The following is a 22,024-nucleotide window of genomic DNA, read 5'->3' as shown; positions in this document are numbered from 1 at the left end:
AAAACCCAAACAAATAAGCAAACAAAAAACCTGCTCTGAGAGAAACCAAATGAATTATTCGATAACCTAGAAGAAATCCCAGCATAAATCCTCCTCAAATAATCCAAACATTTTGGTTTTTTTTAAAAAGCAAGAATTATTGCTTTTTGTTATGCTGTCCCACTTGGATCCAGGCATTGTTGCTCTAAACAGCAGGCACTCAAGGAGTATTTCTACATGAAAATGATTGATGCTACTCTGATTTGCACACAAGGCCAAAATACCCTATTTTCCTTCTCTTTTGCCTTTAATCTGGGCTTGCCAGATAAACTAAGGCTAAGCTTGGCGATTTTCCTGCCCAGCAGTCTTTTCGTATCCTACACGCATAGACAGTTATCAATCTTGTGCTTTAAAATTTCAGTTCAAAGCATTATCTTATAAAAAGCAATTTGAAAAACACTACCAAAACCAGACCCTAAGGGGAGTGTTTCAAGGCTAGAATACTGATGGAGAGGTAAAAGGGAGGGAATGTTTTCCACGGAACAATGGATTGGTCTCTGACATGATTTTTGTTCCATGAATCTCTTTCTTAAGAACAGTGAACCACTTAAAGGGAGAATAAAACACTGCAGAAAATGCTGCAATTCATATAACCATTGTGTCCTTTTGAATTTTTATTTAAGTTTCTAACTTCTTTGGATCATCACAAGGATATACCTCCTAATAAAGATGAAAACATAACTCCATTTGGAAATACTTTAACACATTATATAGCATAATGAAGTAACACAAAAAACTTTTTTAAACATAGGATTTCTCTCTAAAGCTTAAATGTGAGGCAGACAGACGTCTGACTTTAAAACAGATGGAACCCCAGAACATTCCCAGGAAACATAAAACTGAATTTTGTGTTATATTTTATGTCTGAGACAGCTAACCAATACAAATTGATGGCTAGGGTTTCTGTACTAATTTTTTTTTATATCTTCCCATTCCAACATCTGAATTTAACAATTCAGTGTTTCTTTTGTAATTCTATGACCATTACAGAATGTATATGATTTTTTAATAATTTGCTCTGTGATTTGGAATCTTAAATGTGTGGATATATTATCTATTATGTAATATGTACATAATACTATATACATACTCCATAATAAATAATATAAATTTATGGAACCCAACATAGGTACTCTGACCTCTGACACACAAAAACAATACAAGCTGTCACTAATAAAATGAGTTTATTTTATATTAAAGTTTTCAAAAAACACATTTGTAAAATTACCCCCATACTAGGCCTCAAGAGAGCCTTTACAAAGAGTTTAAAAAATTACAAAACAGCTTTCTCTGAACTATGAAAGTACACAGATTTAAGAGGTGTTAGAGGAGAAAATGTTAATTCATGGTCAATTTTTAAAACGTTAATATACAACAAATCTGTAGAATACTACTAGAAGATTAAATCTTTAACCATTTAGAGGAAAAAGCTGTATTTTTCTTTTGGAAAGTTTTACTCTTACATGATGTTTACTAAGAAATATACACTGCATACCACAGTAACAATGATCTCAAAATTGCCTAATGATTTGCTTTGCAAATGAATCGGCCTATAGGAACATGTAGGAAATTGCTTGTCGATACATATTAACTCTTTAATTTTCCTGATAAAAGAAAACCAAAATAAAAATTTAGTCCATTCCAATTAAACATACAAATTACTCATATTTAATAGGAAATAGCACTGGATTATTTTTAACACAAAAGTTCAAGTTTTACAGAAGCTCAAACTATGTTATCAAAAAAGGAAATGAAAGAAGACATATTTATCTAACCAGTGTTTTACAGAGATTTGGAATATTTACGTATTTTATAACACTGTATGAATCTTTGGTGGTGACATATGGATTCAATTCCCTGAAAACACTTTAATAATTTTGTTCCATCAATCTGTGTAGTCAAGTATTTATAATCAGTAATGCTGGCAGTTACCACTTTCTAGCCAAATCCACATACATAGAGTGAACTGTGTGGAGGGAATCTTGTGCGGGACCTACATGGGTTTACATAATTAATTACTTAGCAATAAGACTTACTTCTGGCTCGTTTTTTTATCCCAGAAAAAACACGGTAAACTAAAGAATAGATCAACTGTCACTTCCAAACAAACTCGGGGAACAGTTAATATTAATGCACAAGCTGAATGAATATATAATAAAATAAAACACCGGCTACAATTTCTGCATAAATTTTAACAGCTACCATTATATCGCCTTAAATAGGCTTGCGCAGCATCTCATGCCCCTTCACCAAATGGTGGCATTGGGAAAACAAGGCACTGTGGTCGAGAGAGAAATTTACCTCTTTTAAAAGCAGTGGACTCAAAAGCAGAGAAACAAAAACTGACCTGTTCCACCTTAAAAGAGACAAAGATTTATAAGCTTATCACACAAAGTTCCAAGGAAAGGGCATGCTAAAACACACACAAGAGAAAAGCAGCAAAATGTCAGAAATGTAAGGAAAGGAGAGAAAGGAATGATGGAACAGCAAAGTGACATCCACTGCGTGTAACAGTAGAAACAGACCAGAGGAAGCACCGTGTGGAGAAGGACATGCGACTTGTGCTGTCTTATTTGTGGAGAGGGATAAATAATGCCTCCAATTTAGAACAGTATTTATGAGTTTACTATAATTAAGGAATAGGTTTAATACTCAGATCAGACTTAGAAAAGATAAAATGGAGCAGAACAGCCCGCACAGGTAATGTTTTTAGATAGAGTCACTTACGTGACTTGGTCAGGCTACTTGAGATGACACTGCCTTTAGGCAGGAAAGACATATACGGTGTAGCATTTGTATTAATAAGTCTGGTACGAGGAAATATAAATAAAACTCCCTTCCAAGGAGTTTTGCAATATTTCAAGCATTTATAATCAGAATCCCTAGGAATTTTGAACACAAAGAGTTTTTCTCGAAACTCAAAGGCTACAAATTAGTCAAGGTAAAGTAGATGAAGATATTCATAGAATTAAACTTTTGGAGAAAAGAAGTTGAGCGAATTTTTTCTTGATGTTATATATCAAGAATGTGAGATAGTCCAGAAAATGTTTTGAGACTTGTATCAAGAGCAATGTATTAATTAAACTAAGGTACTCTTAAATAAACATTCTGTTCTCTGCCAACACTCTGAGGAGGTCCTGAATATACATTGCCAGCTGGTTTCATTTCTTAAAAAGGTAGAGAAGTCAACGATCTCACAAATCTCGCTCACTGCTTTTTCTTTTTGACAAACAGAACAGTTAAAGTAAATTATCTGAATTAACTGTACAAATTTGACTATGGATCATTAAAACAACCACCAGAAATAGAGACTTCAGAATGCATAGTTATCAATGCCACCTAAAAAAGCCTCCATGTTCTGTAATTCAAAATCTCCTGGATTAAAAAAATATTTTTCTAATATCTATTCTAGTAACTCCTAGTATGTAAGATTAACATCTGTATTTTGCATTGGCACCTATCTTCAGGGAAAGAACTCAGCCAGAAGATGGGAGATTTAAATGATTCTAGTCAATATAGATTTATAAATCAGCAGCACATATCAGTGCTAGGCTTGTGAATGGACCAACTGTTGGGTAACTTCATGACCCTGTTTCACAAAAACTACTCTATTTAAATGCTGAAAATGTAACCAGTGTTAACAGAACATGCTAAGTTCAACTATGATGTATGGAAAACTGGTTGATGTTTAAAACAGCTTCTCACCTACAGAGAGTTAAAAAGAGTTAAAGTTGAACAATGAGCTGTATTTTCATATTATTAGAATCTAATGAATTTAACAAATGAAACCCACAGGAAAAGAGATGATGAAATTCAAGGCATAAATGTGACATGTCGGGATGTGACAAATAACAATAAAGATAGTGTCAATAAAACTTAAATGTACAGTCGCAAATAAGTAAACAATTTTCAAGTGTGCAAAACTAGTCAGGAATAAAAAGTGCTATGTGGAGACCAGGCTTTCAAACACTTGTTTCGAAAACTTTCAGTCGATGATGGAAAAACCAGAAAGTATTAAAAAAGTAAAAATTTAAAGGATATATAAAACATGCTGTTATCTTACATTATACCCTTGTCCTATCACTGCTGGATCAGAGGCCTATTTAATTACTATCCTCATGTGATAGATAGAATATAAACAGAAGTAAACACAAATACAATAGCACAAAGGCTGATGTATCTTAAACCGTAAAAAGACTCAAGTATACTGTGGGTTTGTGTTTCATCTTAATATCCCAGGCACTCAGTGTTGTTGAGGAATTTGAAAACAGGTAACACAATTTTCTATTATTTCTGAGATATATATACATATACATAAATAAGCTCTGCATAACTACCTTTCGTATTCTGGACATGGAAGTAATGGTGAAAGAAATAAAAGCTATTTAAATTGATGAAAATAAACCCTATCACCGCCACAATTTAAAGTATTATTTTAATGTGTAAGTCCTGAATGAATAATGTTAGCAAAAAAGTCAACGTGTTAGTGTAATTTGTCTTGGGATTCTTGAAGTGCAGATGACTAAAAATACACCTGTGGTCTCTTCTTCACTTTGTATTTTAGTGATCCATACCGTACCTGAAGAGAGAAACGTGTCATTATTACAAATCAGATGATTACTTTTGAACTTAGATAGAACTGAATAGTTCATAATCACAGTAATAATTTTTTGACTTTTCTTTTTTTTTTTTAAAGATTTATTTATTTATTTGAGAGAGCGAGAATGAGAGAGAGAGAGAGTACATGAGAGGGGGGAGGGTAAGAGGGAGAAGCAGGCTCCTCGCCGAGCAGGGAGCCCGATGCGGGACTCGATCCCGGGACTCCAGGATCATGACCTGAGCCGAAGGCAGTCGCTTAACCAACTGAGCCACCCAGGCGCCCCTAATTTTTTGACTTTTCTAATATAAAGCATCAGTTATCCTAGAAGTGTGCTTCCAAACTCAGAAGACACTGCTGCTGACATACTCAAACACGGAGCTGGTACTCTGTTGGATATATGCTGCAGGCTATTATCGCTAATAACAAAAACATTAACTGTTGTCAGTTCTGCTCTGCCTGGTACGCCAATGGTTCCCGATGATCGGAGGCCATAGACAGACTGGATTCCTCCACTGCTTTCTGGACACAAAGACAATATATTATTATGGATAAACTTCTATTTAATCCTCATACAGGGTTGGTTCGAAGCAGAACTATGTAGTTACTTTTGTTAGTTGCTCTCTTTGCTTACGTGTAGGGCTGACACTGGGGTGCTCGTGACCACCGTATGACTTGCTCTAGGAGAATACCATTTTCTACTCACAGGGGAAGCAGGGATTTACCATTTTGTAAATTTCCAGAGATCCTAATATATCCAATCTGAATAAAGAATTTTAAATGTAACTGCTGATCTCCCCCTCTGTTCTTCCCTTATGGATCGTCAGTATCCTGAGTGATAATGCAGCAGGGAAAGGAATAGGAATCATTAGGAAGACAACTCTGTACCTGACTAACCTCTTTGCGGCCTTTCACGGTTTTCACAGATTTCATGCTTTGCGATCTTCGAAGCCCTTTGTGTGTTAACATCTCATCATCTGAATATGGCCCCTCCGCTTCTTCATCAGTTTTCTCATCTCCGTCTTTCAGTGGAGTTCCATAACCTAAACGAGCGGTCAAAACCAGCATGTTTTGGTGAAAGGACAGTGCTCTGAGTGCACTTCTCTGCCTGGTTTGCATTCGCCCCCTCACTCCTCTCCCTTCCTCATCTGGAATGTGCTCCCTTTCCTTTGTCATCAGTCTCTGCCCTGCACACTATTCTAGATCAAGCTCATCATTCATTGCTTCCAGGAAGTTGCCCCCGACCACTCCTATTTTTACTATGTGTTTTTCAGAACAATTCAAAATAATTTATTTTTGAGTAGGTAACATCTTGTTCGAAACTCAAAGAGTATAAGCAGGTATATATTGAGACAGATCTCTTCGTGAACTCTAAACAATCTACGCAATTTTGTGTTTTATTGTGTTTGTCATTTGTGCCTTTGACTTTAATGAGAAACGAAGGGTTTCCGCCCACCATGCGTCAAAACTTTTGTCGAGAGTGGGAACGGGAGGGTGAATTTAAGGAGTCAAATAATACCCAAAGGGGCTGGCACTTTGGGCGAGTTAAGTTCACCGGGGGCAGGTGATGGAGATGTTAAGCCAACACTGTTGCAGCTGCTGAGATACAACCCAGCTGGATGGCCTACAGTAATTAGAAACACCACGGGCTGCGATGACAGATGTTAGTCAAAGAAAAGAACCAGCCTCAGGAAGGCAGCACGAGGCCGTGTGGGTGTGCCACCAGGCTGCTCCGTGTAGCTCCAGAAGACTTAACATTGGCCAATCTGCAAACATCCAGGTAGTCAGGCTGGTTACTGTCAGGAAGTCTGACAGCATTCCGACGCTGCGATTCAGACAAGAACGGTCCCATTCCTGAAGCCGTGGTTCTCAAGCTTGGTAGACTTTATTAGTAAAGACTGATTAGCACACATTAAGAGTCACCTGGAGAACTTGCTAAAACAAAGACTGCTGGGCCGAGGGTGGAGCTGAGAATCTACATCTCTAACAAGTCCCTAGGTGATGTTGATGCCCTGGTGCAGGGCCTGCATTTTTGAGAGCCCCCGCCTGGATGGAGCAACACAGGGGCCCAAGTCTATAGCAAACCAGAGTGCTAGAAAAGCAGTCAGTTATGGGGTGCCTGGGTGGCTCAGTCGTTAAGCGTCTGCCTTCGGCTCAGGTCATGATCCCAGGGTCCTGGGATCGAGCCCCGCATCGGGCTCCCTGCTCTGCAGGAAACCTGCTTCTCCCTCTTCTACTCCCCCTGCTTGTGTTCCCTCTCTCACTGTGTCTTTCTCTGTCAAATAAATAAATAAAATCTTTAAAAAAAAAAAAAGCAGTCAGTTATAAAGACGAGGGTGAGGTTAGGTTACACGGCCCTATTAGGTTTCAAATTTTCCTTTAATAAGGATAAGGAGCATAAATATCTAAATCCTCAGGTGAGGAAGAAAGGAGTTTTCCCAGGTTCAGGAGGGGGCAAGGGATGGACTCCTTGCACGTGAAGAAAGACATACTGACTAAACGTTTATTAAATCTGCTCTCCCAGGCCATGAATAACTTGAGACTCACGAAACAAACCATGAAGAGTTGTTAATAAGCTTCTCGGTCTCATAATAAGATACACACCTTTAATTGCATATTATGCAAGTACAATTTTCTGCTGCCAGGCTTCCAGGCTAAAAATTGGAAGGATTTGGGAGTAGAATCTGTCATAATTTAGGCCAAGATGTTTTGTTCTCCTGCCTCAGTCCAAGGAATTGTGTTCTAGGTAGGAGAGAGCCCCTGCCGGGGGCTAGGGCAGGGGGGAGCCGCACTGTTTGCTGCGAGAAGGTGAGCGTGGCCCGGAGAGGGACTGGGTCAGTGGTCCTGGCAGGAAGCTCCTGATACAGTAGTAAGTGGAAAAAAAATGTACATACTGAAGCAGAGGAAAAACAATGAAACCATTAGATCTCTTGAAAGTGGGCTTTTAGGTGATTTTAAATTTTTTTTTTTTTAAATTTGCCCAATTTTATTAATTAAAAAATTGTATTATTTTTATAATTGGGGAAAATAAGCCAGAAAAAAATTGTTTTTAGGTTGTCAATTCTAGATTTTTCTCTATCGCTGTTGCTTCCACAATATTCTCGACCCCAATAAAACTAAGGTAAAACGCAGAATGAGGAATCAAGGAAAGAGTCAGAAAGGAAGCAACTGTGACCAGAAAGTTATCTAAGGTCACAGATGAAGCATAAGACTACAGGTCAACAAACATGGTCCTTGCTATTTTAATCACTCCTCACTTTATGAATATGATTAGGAATTGGAACTTCATTCAAAAGAGGATTATATATATATATCTTACTTTCTTTGTTTCCTAATTTCAGGTAACAAATCTTGTTAATTTTCTAATTATGGTTTCAGAGAAAGTGATGGATTGATTCATTATTCTGCAAATATTCGAAAGATTCTGTGTGTTTGGCAGTGTGCTAAATTATGGGGGATACAATGATGAAAAAGACACAACTGTCATTTTTTACATAAAGAAACAGTCCAATAGGGAAACCAGACTTGAATTGTCATTACTGCAACAGATGCTATAAATCGAAGATAAGGATGAGGTACTATGGGAGCCCACAGTGAGATAATTAACTCAGCCCGGGGGTGGGGGAAAGTAGGCTGTGAGAGAGGACTTCTTGCAGGAGGTGGCGGCTAACCTCTGAAGGCTCATGACTATAGCTAGCACATGATGAAGTGGGAGAACAAGGCAGGGGAGCTAATACACCACATGCTACTGAGTTTGGACTTCATCAGAGAGCAATGTGGGGGCCACTGAAGCATTTCAAGCAGAAGGGTGACATGATTACATCTGGGGTCTTTCAAAGATTCTTTTTGAATCTTTTTTGGAATGCACTTTGGGGAATGAATCAGAAGTGGGTGAAGGCTGGAAGCAGGGAGGTTAACTGCAGTATGGCAGGTCAGAAATGATGGGGGTCTAGGGAGCAAAGACAGAGACAGTAGCCAAATCGGGAATCTATTAGAAGATGAAATTGACAAGTTCAACTTAGCAATTTATTCAACCAAACTGTGCATCAAAAAGAGGAGTCAAGTCAAGTACCTTCACTAAAACATGCATCTTCTATTCCACTTCAGAACCGAGAAATGAGTACGTATGAACATTCTGCTGTGAGTGGTGGCAATGTTAATCCAAGCTGTCCAAGGACTCAGCAGTGTTGGGGGCAGAAGGGAGAACCGAGGCGATGAGGGAAGCCCAGATCTGGGTGCCATCCCGGAGCAGGCCCTCGGCGAGTGGGCTGAGTGCTTCACGGGACTGCCAGGCCCGGGCCAAGTGCAGCCGCTGCCGCCATTCAAAGTGGTGCTCAGGTCGACTGCTTTACATCACTGATCTACACTGGACAGAGCCCTCGCACGCAGATTCCTGAGGAGCAGTGACTGGGGACCCAAGGCTGAGGAGCCTGTGTGACCCTGGGCGCTGTCTCCACTTTAGGAAACGGACCCGGGATTCACACAGCTCCTCCATCTTAGAGTTGGTATAGTTTAAGTTTCCCCCCTTATAGTAATAATAAAAGCCAACATTAATCCAGTACTTAGCTACCCACCGCTTTAAGCCGTTTCTACATATGAATCTAAGTGTGGAATCACAGCAAGTTTGACCTGGAAGGAGGCCTGGACCTATGTTAGGACACGGGAGTACTCGACCACCTATGAGCCGTGTGACCCAGAGTGAGTCTTGCCTCTCTGCAGGCCTGTTTTCTCGTACGGTAAGGGGGTGACACAGACGAGAGGATGAATGCCAACTCTGACCCAGTCGAGCTGTGCGGGGCGTTATGTTGAGGGGGCCTGTGAGCCAGCGTGGGAAGGTGCCACGGTCCTTCAGCAATGGCTGCCACCGTGAGCACGGGAGCAGGCAGCAGGCAGGACACCCGTCCGCCATCTTTGACTAAAGCATCGCTAAGGTTGCTACCTGCTCAAATTACTGGAATTCCTAGTTCCAGCCCAACCGTACCACGAAGTGTAGCCTTTTTATAAATGAAAAAGAGAACCTTGGATACCTCATTTCTGTTATTGACTATGTAGTTAGCCCCTGAAAGGTATTTTAATCTCCTTATGACTGTTTAATCATCCAAAAAATTAGGGGCGCCTGGGTGGCTCAGTCGGTTGAGCATCTGCCTTCGGCTCAGGTCATGATCCCAAGGTCCTGGGACCGAGCCCCACATCGGGCTCCCTGCTCAGCGGGAAGCCTGCTTCTCCCTTTCCCTCTGCCTGCCACTCGCCCTGCTTGTGCTCTCGCTCTGTCAAAATAAATAAATAAAATCTTAAAAAAAAATAAAAAATAAAGATGAAATACTTAAGGATTCATCTTAAGTCATCTTAAGGATTAAATAAATATGTAAAGCACCTAAAGCAAAACAAAAAATATATGCTTTATTTCTTTTATTTACTGGTATTGAAACAGAATATTGGGCCACTTTTAACTGATATGGGAGCAGCAGTATCTTTGCAGAAAAAATATTTCCACTTATCACAATGTGGTGTCCTTTCAAGGAATGTGAACATCATGTTCAAGGCATCTATTTTCTTACAAAGAAGCATTTGGAGGGAGCTCTTTTTGCCATAGTGACAACATGCAGACTTAAATCACTTCATCAAAGTAGGACTTCTCTTGACCACTTAACCTCAAACCACTCACAGCAGGCCATGATGAGTTTTCAAACTGGATTCAAATTTCCAGATATTTGAGTTTGCTTGTGGGAACAAGCAGAGCACCTGAAGTAAATGTATTGATCACATGAAGCAGTAAACACTTTGCAATGTGGATGCAATTACCACACTGAAAAACTTACTATTTTTTCTTGAGGAATTCTGGAAGTAAATGAAATAAAAAATAATTCATGACATAAAAAAATGAGTACCTTATTTTTCAAAAAGAAGAGTACTGTTCTTTCTGATTTTGAAAATAGGTTGATTAAAAAAAAAATCACTTAAGTCCCATATTCAGAACTGAACACTGTTGATAATTTAGCAATACCCTTCCAGACTCTTCCCTATGTATACACATTTGAAAATTCAAATATATTAATGCATTTCATCTATTTATTGTGTCTCTACAGCATAACACACATATTGTTTTATTGTTATTATTTCCCCATGATCTGGATATGTTTTCATGTCAGCAAGTATGGACTGACAGTATGAATTTTCATGGCTAATAAACCACGCTTCTGCTTAACCGTTTTTCTTAGGCATTTGGTTTGTTCCAGTATTTTGTTACTATAAGCAATGAGATGAACGTTCTTGTACATACTTCTTTGAACACTTGTCTGATTATTTCTCTATGATATAGTCCTAGAAGTTTTTTGCTTAAGTTAAAGGGAATAAATTTTGATAATTATTGCCAGATTGTCATAAAAAAGGATTATTCCACTTAAATCTCTTAAAAAGTGAGAGTGTTTGTTTCCCAACATGCTTGCTGTGGTGATTTTAGAACATGTCCACAAATTCTGACACTTTTCTCCTCCTCCCTTAGATCTCTTTTTTTTTTACATCTTTTTAAAGGTCATCTTTACATCCAACATGGGGCTTGAACTCACAATCCCGACCGAGATCAAGAGTTGCATACACCACCAACTGAGCCAGCCAGGTGCCCCTCCTCTTCCCTTAAATCTGGAGGATGTGTATAGGTACCTGTCTCAATAGATTGCCCTAAGGCAGAAGTGATGCTGTCTGATTCCTGCCAGTTCTCTTGGAAGACTGGCTGTGGGAGCTTTTAGCTGCCAGGTAAGAAGCCCCAGAGCTCTGAGAGAGCACGTAGAGAGACGTAGGGAAGGAGAGGCCAGAGAGGCCTCGCCTCTTTGAGCCATCTGCTGTGTGACTCTTCACAGCTAACATACCGGCCGTGTGAGTGAAGAAGCCTTTGACATTATGACTCCAGCCCTAGGTGCTGTCTCCCTGTGCCTACATTAAGACCCTGAGCAGGAACTGCCTGCCTGAGCCCAGTCGCCCCCAGATTCAGGAGTAAAATAAAATGACTGTGACTTTTTTTAAGGCCACTGTTTGTAGTTCGTTATACAGAAATAGAGTACTAGAATAGTTACCAACACAGAACAGTGCTAATTAAGAAAATTCTTTTGCCAATCTGGTGAGCAAAAATTACTATGATTACCATTTTAATTTACTGTTTCTTTGTGAGGCTGAGTGTCTTTTTCATGTATTAATTGGTCAGCTGTATTCTTTGGTAGATTTAACAATAATTGGCTTGCAAGAATTCTTTGTTTGGTTAAAATCTGAGCCCTTTGCCTGTATCAGATGAGAATATTTCTTCTAGTTTGTTTTCTTATGGCGTGGAATATTTCCCCCTTATATGTTATACTTTTTTTTTTTTTAAAGATTTTATTTATTTATTTGAGAGAGAGAATGAGAGAGAGAGAGAGAGCTTGAGATGGGGGAGGGTCAGAGGGAGAAGCAGACTCCCCGCTGAGCAGGGAGCCTGATGCGGGACTCGATCCCGGGATTCCAGGATCCTGACCTGAGCCGAAGGCAGTCGCTTAACCAACTGAGCCACCCAGGCGCCCTTTATACATTTTTTTTATATAGAAAAATCTCTCAAGTTTTTCGTTTATGTCTTCTGGTTTTGATGTCATGCTTAAGAAGTCCGGCATATCCTAACGGTATAAATATATAGTCAGGAATGTCCCACTGTTCAGTGTCTTACTTGTACGTCTTAACCTTTTAGGTATTTTGATGAAGGGCTTGAGACAGAGTTAGTGTAACTTCATTCCCTACCCCATCTTCTAAGTCTAGCAATTATTCTGACACCCTTATTTAATTCTGCCTTTCCCCCAGCGACCTGAAGGGCATCATCCTCATTTGATAAACTTCCATGTATATCTGGACTTGTGTTTACATAGACTATCTATAATTATCTTCTCTTCAACTATTCCTGTCCTGGAACCTTACTACTTTTTAAAAATATTTTTAAGAGAGAATGTTTTTGTTAAATTTCTTCCTTAGGGAAGAAAAGCTCAGAATATATACCATTCTGTAAGAAACTTGGAACTTGGGCAAAGTAATGCATATTAAAATTTTAATTTCATAACTGAACGAGTCCCTTTTTTTGTACTGCTACTACTTACTTCATATCTCTCTAATCTTAAGTTATTTTAATTTTCACGGCTTAAAATTTAACAGAAGAACTAAATAGCACCTTACTATCTTAAAATAGTCACATCATTTTAAGTTTAATAGATGAATATCATAAAGATAGCTATGGATTTTCATATTTATAATCATCTTTTCATTTAAATATCAGAATATCATTCTTAGCCAATTCTAAAGTATAATTATTAATAAACCGCTGATAAAGGACGCAGATAACTGGTCTAAATCCAGCAAAATATATACAGTAGACCCCATAATCAAAACCAGTATACCTAATTTTTAAATGTGTATTAAGAAAATGCCTATATTGGAAACTACTTTTACACTGTTAATGTATTGAGGATAATGGTTCAAAGTTCAGTGGTTCTCATTCTTAAAGACATTACTACCTTAATCAATGGCCAATGCTTAATTACTACCTCTTATGTAGCAGCCACCCACTTTGTAAAGTTATTCATTCTAGAGAGAACTCAGAAGAAAGTTCACTATTTTTTCTATATAGGAAGGAACTGTTATTTTACTTCTCAAATTGGTTTCAATATAAAGGACGATTTTTAACCTCCCTCAAAAGAAAACTACTTAAAAAAAAACATTGAATAGCCTTGTATCTTATGGACTTAACAATATATATATATATTTTTAAAGATTTTATTTATTTATTTGACAGAGAGATAGAGAGAGAACACAAGTAGGCAGAGGGAGAGGGAGAAGCAGGCTCGGGAGAAGCGGGACTCGATCCCAGGACGCTGGGATCATGACCTGAGCCGAAGGCAGCCGCTTAACCGACTGAGCCACCCAGGCGCCCTGGACTTAACAATATATTAATAAGAAATGTCGTGAAGATCTTAATTTTTAGCTGAGCCTTAAACTAAAACTTTCTTACATGTGGTAAAATGACTAAGGAGTGATGTCTTTTTATTTATGTGTATATATAATTTTTTAAGATTTTATTTATTTATTTGAGAGAGAGACAGATAGTGACAGAGATAGCGAGAGAAAGCATAAGCCGGGAGCAGAGGGAGAAGCAGGCTCCTACTGAGCAGGGAGCCCGACGTGGGGCTCGATCCCAGGACCCTGGGATCATGACCTGAGTTGAAGGCAGACGCTTAAACCGACTTAGCCACCCAGGCACCCCTATGTGTATATTTCTAAGATCAGAATAATTTGTTGAAGTTTTAGAAGTTTAGAACATATCACCTCTGCCATGCTCCTAATTTACATTAGAAATACCTACAAGTTAGTTCTTGAACGAGAATATGTTATTCCAACATTTCCCATTGCAGTAATCCTATTTACAAACGGAGTCATCCTTTGTCACCCACTTCAAACGTTTTATCTTCTGAGTCAATTATCCTTATTTGTTCACGGCATTTACAGTAAAGAGTGTTTAAAAAAAAAAAATAGTAAAGAGTGACTCCTTAGATGTCACTACACAGTTTGAGTTGAAAGAGGACTAATCACTCGTGCCAGGGTGGGGAGTGGGCGTGGCCACACCGAAGGCTTCTAAAAACTCATGATGGCACAAGAGGATACTGTTACTTTCTTAGTTCGATGATCTCTAGAGTCAACAAAAGGCAAGCATTAACTTTAGAGAAAACTGAGAGAAAGACAACTCCAGTTAAGTGTAAATTCACAAACATCAGCGTAAATTGTGTCTACTCAAATTCAGAGTTACCATGTATTATTTTAGTACCCACCTGGACTCAAAATTCCAATTGTGAAAGAAAAATATATCAAAACAAACAAGCACACCTGCTGATTCACCGGAGACTGATTTACTTTTCTTTTTTGTTTCTTGTAGAGGTTGGAATGGTCTTTGTCCCACAGGCTCATCGCCTTGGATAGCTGTTAGATCATGCATACTAAAACTTCGTAAACGTTCGGTTATTGCTCCTTGGCTCTATTTAACAGAGAAGTGATAGATCCGAGAAAAAAAAAAAAAAGACTTTAAAATATTTCATATGCTTACATTTAAATTTCTCCCAACATTTTATCATGAGGCTGACTGATTTTATGAAACTTTCAGAAAAGTTGAAAGAATAGCACAGTGAACAGCCCTAGATTGTTCATAGTTTGCTTTATTTTCTTTACCACACATCTACCATCTATCCATCCATCAACCCACTTTTAAAGTAAGTTCTAGACATCAGTATATTGCACTCCCAAACATTTCAGCTTTGTAATTTGTTTTAAATGTGAAAAAAAAAAGAAACGTATGACGAGCATACCCTCTGAGCAGACAGCATCCGTATTTTGCTCTCTCCTAAAACTGGCACTTTGGGGCTTATGATTTAGAAGTTTTTAATTTTTAAAAAAATTTTTTTAATATTTTATTTATTTATTTGACAGAGAGAGAGAGCACAAGCAGGGGGAACCCGATGTGGAACTCGATCCCAGGACCCCGGGATCATGACCTGAGCCGAAGGCAGTTGCTTAACTGAGACACCCATGTGCCCAATTTAGAAGTTTTTAAGGTAAAAGACATACTGTTTAAATTTTTTTTTTTAGATTTTATTATTTTATTTGAGAGAGAGAGAAAGAGCGTGTGTGGGGGCGGAGGGGCAGAGGGAGAGGGAGGGGGACGGAATCTCAAGCAGACTCCCTGCTGAGCACAGAGCCAGATGCGGGACTCGATCTCACAAGCCTGAGATCATGACCTGAGCTGAAACAAAGAACTGGTAGCTTAACGGACTGAACCACCCAGGCACCCCAAAGACATACTGTTTTAAAGATAAGCTAAGTCAGGAGTGGTAATGACTCCACTTAGTACAAGGTACAAAAAAATTTAAAAAAATAAAAAATTAAAAGCCAAAGAATCACAAAATGATATTTAGTTAATGAATTCACTATGTGGCAAGGCATATCTACTACTATGCAATTTGACTTTAAGTCTATTCATTTATTTATTTATTTTAAAGATTTTATTTATTTGAGAGAGAGAGAGAACGAGCAGGGGAAAGGGCAGAGGCAGAGGGAGAAGCAGATTCCTGCTGAGCGCGGGCCTGATGCGGGACAATCCCAAGACCTGGGATCATGACCTGAGCAGAAGTCAGACGCTTAACGGACTGAGCCACCCAGGCACCCCTGACTTTAAGTCATTTTAAAGCCTTAACAATATGATAGACACTGGGCACATGTGGGTATTTAAATTTAAATTAACTAAAATTAACAATTTAGTTCTTCAATTGCACATTTCAATGCTCACTAGCCACATGTGGCAAGTAGCGACTGTTTGGATAGCACAGACAGAGAACATTTCCAACACTGCAGAAAATTCAATAGTTTTCATCACTGCCCAGCTCTGAAAGGGACATTTCTGAACTTTACAGACCTAACTACATTTTTTCCCCAAATATAAAGGAAAAATTAATTTCTAAATTACTGACTTAAAAAATTTGCATAGCATACAGATGACTCATTTCTTCTGTTTTAAAAATATTCTTCTAAAGGTTTTTTTACTATTATTTCTTCTCACACGTGTGAATTTATGATTGCCTCTAGTTAGAATTGTACTGTAGAAACTCATCCCTAATGGTGCAGCTCTCAGTTTCTAGATTTCAAAACCTGAGGCACTATAAACATTTAGACTTTACTGTATTTTATGCTGGAAAAAGATCTTGATTCAGCTACTCTGAGTTAGTGATATCATATTATGTTAAAACCAAATGCCATTTCTATACCCCACTTAGGCTCTGTATGTCTGCATTTTTTTAAACTGTGAAAAGAAACTGTTAAAGGGTCTATATTCTCAATAAAAATAATTGGGTTCCACATGTCTTTATACATTCTTTTTTTTTTTTTAAAGATTTTATTTATTTATTTGACAGAGAGAGACACATCAAGAGAGGGAACACAAGCAGGAGGAATGGGAGAGGGAGAAGCAGGCTTCCCGTGGAGCAGGGAGCCCGATGTGGGACTCGATCCCAGGACCCTGAGATCATGACCTGAGCCGAAGGCAGATGCTTAACGACTGAGCCACCCAGGAGCCCCTGTCTTTAAACATTCTTGTCATGGTTTAATCCATTATACTTTCTTCCTCTTAATCAGATATCATTTTAAAGATATAGGGGACAGAAGACATCAGAGATGCACTAGAAGGAAGTGACCAGCGCACATCTGAAACAGACCCTTTGTTTTCTCAGAACGGTCATTCTCTTTATCCCACCTTTGTATTTCTGGGCCCCCTCCCAGCAATTCTTGACTTTTTACCTTCTGCCAAACAGATGACAACTGGCATACACATCTGTGATGCCTGCTACCAGACTCAGGTGCAATTTCCAAGGTGGGCTGTGACTGCCAAACCCTCCCACTCAAGAAGGAACATCTCAGAATGCAAATAAGTCAAACTGCCACTGAATCAATCTAGCACTGTATCATCTACAAACTTTGGTATCTTTAACGAGTATGATCCACAAATTACTTAGAGCATACCTCACAAATGAACTCACACATTCTTGTCAGTTCTACTGTTGTGCTGTGTATACCCTGTCTACAGAGAAGGCATTTCAGAAACTAAAGGAGAGTGACTAATTTTAGGCTTCTTCCATTCTCCTAGTTTACTGACTGGTATGGCCCTGATAGTGAGCATATAATAAGTAAACTAAATGTTCTTTTGATGCCTCTTCTTTTTCATTGCTCTTGACTGCTGGAGAGTTCTCCATAGACACTGGACTGCAGAAGCAGAGGCTGGGCAGGGAACTGCAGGTGTGGTCATGGGTTCACACAGGTAGACCACACCATCCACCAGGGGTTTGCTTCAGGTTGATTAAAGGTGAGCACTGACCAACCCTGAGGTATCTGGATTTTAATGGAATATTATCAATATCCTCAAGGGTTCAAGGAAGGCCAAGTACTGTAGGGAACAGCGAGAAGGGGATGTGTACACTCTTTGAGGACTCCCAACACTTCAACAGCCATTACTGCCTCAAAAAATTGGGTTTTCCACTGTATATTTTCTTATGGGCCCAGAATAGAACGAATGTGGGAAGAGAGAATTAATACAGTATTGTGAACCTCAAAAACATTACATAAATTCTAAGTCTGTAACCACTTTATTTTTTTTATTGTTTTAAAGATTTTATTTATTTATTTGACAGAGAGAGACGCAGCGAGAGAGGGAACACAAGCAGGGGGAGTGGGAGAGGGAGAAGCAGGCTTCCCACAGAGTAGGCAGACCGATGCGGGGCTCGATCCCAGGACCCTGGGATCATGACCTGAGCCGAAGGCAGACGCTTAACGACTGAGTCACCCAGGCGCCCCAAGTCTGTAACCACTTTAAAGTGACCAATGTGACCACTTTAAAGAAGTGTAATTATAAAATAATCACATTTAAAGGCAGACCTATTCCCTCCAATTTTTATATCTTCAGCACAAAAAACCCATTAACAAAGAAATTATGTTTAAAATAAAATGTTAAGTGGAAACCCCCCGCCGCTGACCTCAGAATTCTAAATCATATCCACAATATGGTTACAAGTATGTAGTATGGTTTAAGCAGACAGGGAGACTATGCAAAAATGAAAACAGTATGATGTTGAGGCAGATGGGATGGGTGATTTTATTCTTTTTCTCAACAATTTTTTCAATATTACAAAATTAGAATTACAGATAGATGGTAAATTATAGATAGATGGTATAGTGAAGTTTTTGTTTTTTTAGATTTGGATACTGTTTATTATAAACTGGATGAGATCCTGATTTCCTTTCATGTCTTCCAATGTCTGGCTACAACTCTCCAAGTGAACATTTTCTATTTTTACAGTGAAGTTTTAATTGTAATGTGTGCACTGTAAGAATTTCTGATCTATTTCCTGCTCATTTCTCCTGTATCCAATCCCCTACTCCCATAATCAAAAGAAACACTGTTTCTCTATTTTGAGGGCACAAATAGGGCATTATAGTCACTTGTCAGTAACAATGCTAAAATGTATTGAGGTTTTGCTTAAATTAATAATGCTTTATTTATTTTCTTCTATTTGGTTTATATAATATTAAGCCAAAAGTACAAGAAAAACGCAGAAAGGTTCTAGTTTGAAGAGGAAAAGATGTGTGGAAACGGCACTTTTGGTCATTAGTCAATAAGGAGGAAGGGAGTTCCCATCTACAAGGTAAGTCAATATTCCAGATTTTAGATCCCATTCTCTACAGAATTGTATGTACACTGCTTATGTTAAAATTGATCCTAAAAATCAAAGAGAAAATAACAGAAAGATTAAGATGAGAACACAAAAATCAAAGTAATTAAGAACTATTTTGCAGAATATTTTACATTAAAACTGATCCTCAGTAGCAGGAGTGTCCTAAACCCTTCAGGTGACTCAAAATTCTTAGGGTTTGAATTTGGATAGGCCCAGACATCCATTTAAAATGGGAACACTTGTAGGAGCTGACTGGGTTGGGCCCTTGGGTTCAGATCTAACACATTCATGCTCTGGGAAAGATTCTTCAGCTGAGAAAAGGGACCTTGTATGTATGACTAATTCTAACTCTGTTACTCTCAAAGAATTCTGCCTTTGTTTAAATACTTCATTTCCTGGTTAAACACTATGTTAAAATTATTATATTTTGTGTTAAATAAGGGGAATTTACCATGCTTATCAGCATTTTAGGATAAAACATTCAACTGGGGTTCCTGGGTGGCTCAGTCAGTTAAGTGTCTGCCTTTGGCTCAGGTCATGATCTCTGGGTCCTGGAACTGAGCCCCAGGCCGGGCTCCATGCTCAGCGGGGAGTCTGCTTCTCCCTCTCCTCCCTGCTTGTGCTCACTCTATCGCTATCTCTTTCTCTCAAATAAATATATAAAATCTTGAAAAACAAAAAGCTTTCAACCTATTCTCTTCATATTTTTAATTAAGAGTTTAAAAACAGGGGTGTCTAGGTGGCTCAGTCCGTTAAGCCTCCGACTGTTGATTTTGGCTCAGGTCATGATCTCAGGGTTCTGGGATTTGGAGCACCGAGTCGGGGCTCTGTGCTCAGTGGGGAGTCTACTTGAAAATCCCCCCCTCCCCCGGAATGCTCTTTCTCTCTCTCAAATAAAAATAAATCTTAAAAAAAAAAAGGAACTTAGAAACATAATCAGTAGTCTTTGTAATCTTACAACCAATCTCCTACAGAATAATTCTTACTATACTGGTCAATAATGAATAGCCATTAAGCTCTATTTCTTGTTGATCTTTGACATATTACATTAAAATGCAGATAAGGTTAGTTTCAAGTTTTTAGGGAAATCTCCTTTTCCTCTAAGGACATTTGAGAATTAATCTGATTAAGCCTAGAATGGAACTGACTGCATTTGTATTAAGTGAATAATATATTTTAGTGGTTTTAAGATTAAAGCAATATATATTTATCAAAGGACATTTGTAAACAGAGGAAAATATGAAGAAGAAAATAAAATCATTTGTAACCCACCACACCAACACTGTCTATACATATTCATATATCCTTTTACCTTTTCTGACTTATACTTTTTTAGATTAAGCTTTCTCAGTCTCAGCACTATCGCTGTTTTGGGCTGGGTAATTGTTGTGGATCATAGGATGTTACGCAGCATTCCTGACTTCTAGCCCCTAGACATAAACAGCAGTGCCCCTCGCTGTCAGCTGTGATGACCCAAAATGTCTCCAGATGTTGCCAAATGTTGCCTTGGGGGCAAAAATCCCCTCCCAGTGAGGACCAACCACTGTTTCAGAGCTATAAGAGGTTTTAGAAATCAGGTGCTTATATCAATTTCTTTGATTTATAGGTGAGAAAATTAATACTTAGAGATATCAGTGCAGATGGTCTGCCCAAAATCTCATGACTAATGAGGGCAGAATCGGGCCAGAAAATGCAGGTAACTAGACTATTAATAAATATCCATTATAACATTCTGCTTCCTTAGATTGTAGGGAAAGTAGTATGACCCTTCTTTCCATTGTCTGGACAAATGCATGATACAAAGCAGCTGTATATCCTCAAATCCTTTTACAAACAGAAAGCTATTAAAGCAGACAGCAAGATGTCAGGATTTTGACCTAATCATCGTCATTTATAGTTTATATTATCGTCATTTATAGTCTATTAGATTTTAGCAATTTTACCTGTAAGGCTCTAATTTCTGTGATAATTGATTTTTTTTTTTTTTTTTTAAACAGTATCTGCATTCACCAAGAAAAGGCTGCCAGAGAAAATTCCGAGATGGTTAATATGACTAAGAGTACTTTTCTTCCTCTTTTATCTGTGTTGCTCATCTTAAAAAGCCACCTGCATTTCTCATGTGAAAGCTATGGAATGTTGAACATCCTCAGCAAAATCCTTGAAGGTCCTTCATATGTTTATGCTTTGCTCAGCCAAAATAAACTTGTACACTGACCTTGCGAACAGATGCCTGGTAATGAGGTCATAGAACTGAGTAACATTTTCAGAAAATTGCTTTACGGTGTAATAAATGTTCTGATTAGATTCCTATTTTCATCTTTAACATGCTCAGGTGGTTCAACCTGGGAATCCTAGTCAGGGGTATTACCGATCTTTAAAGGTCACAACCAAGAGTCCAATCATTTTTAGCCTGAAAGATATTTTTAACAAACTATAGGTTGTAAAAATCTTAAATTAATTCTCAAGACTTACTATTGGCTTTCTTGAAGTTTCTCCTTAAACTTGACCTATTTCCTATTTCAGTTTCAATTTACTCATTAGTATAAGTGTCTGGTTCAGTGATTTCTTCCATCACAGTGCCTTTCTTTGACATCTCCAGAGATGAAACTAATTTCACTTACACGAAAATAGGCACAGTACAACTTGAGGCAAATAGTGTTAACATAATGGTATGTTCAGCATATTTAATGACCATTTCTAATGAATAAAATCCAGGATGGCTGAAGCCAACATACACTGTGTTCATGCTGAGGATAGCAAGGGCTACCTCACACACAGTGATCTTTTTTTTTTTTTTAAAGATTTTATTTATTTATTTGACAGAGAGAGACACAGCGAGAGAGGGAACACAAGCAGGGGGAGTGGGAGAGGGAGAAGCAGGCTCCCCGCAGAGCAGGGAGCCCGATGCGGGACTCGATCCCAGGACCCCGGGACCATGACCTGAGCCGAAGGCAGTCGCCCAACCAACTGAGCCACCCAGGCGCCCCACACACAGTGATCTTGATAACAAAAGGACCGCCACATCACAAACGAGAAGGGAAAGTTGCAAAATGAATTCAAATTATGGGACATGTGTCTGATTTGCAGTGGTAACTTAGATGATTCTTATGTTCTCTAT

General features: G+C 38.6%; 1 protein-coding gene across 2 annotated transcripts in view; it reads right to left on the bottom strand.

The window, feature by feature from the left end:
- Positions 1–1,206: 1,206 nt before the first annotated feature.
- Positions 1,207–22,024, bottom strand: part of REEP3 (receptor accessory protein 3) — a 98,302-nt gene continuing 77,484 nt past the window's right edge. Inside the window, exons 6-8 of one of the 2 annotated variants that reach the window (XM_021699495.2) lie at positions 14,522–14,669; positions 5,525–5,679; positions 1,207–4,618 (exon numbers count right to left, since the gene is read on the bottom strand). In XM_021699495.2, the coding sequence (XP_021555170.1) occupies positions 4,562–4,618; positions 5,525–5,679; positions 14,522–14,669 (360 nt within the window). In that variant the 3' untranslated portion in view covers positions 1,207–4,561. The remainder of the gene's footprint in view (positions 4,619–5,524; positions 5,680–14,521; positions 14,670–22,024) is intronic. The other variant, XM_021699496.2, reaches the window with a different exon arrangement.

Source organism: Neomonachus schauinslandi, chromosome 6 (genome assembly GCF_002201575.2).
Source record: "Neomonachus schauinslandi chromosome 6, ASM220157v2, whole genome shotgun sequence".
Classification (NCBI taxonomy): domain Eukaryota; kingdom Metazoa; phylum Chordata; class Mammalia; order Carnivora; family Phocidae; genus Neomonachus; species Neomonachus schauinslandi.
Note: the sequence above shows the minus strand (reverse complement) of the source record. Positions and strands in the feature narration are given on the sequence as shown.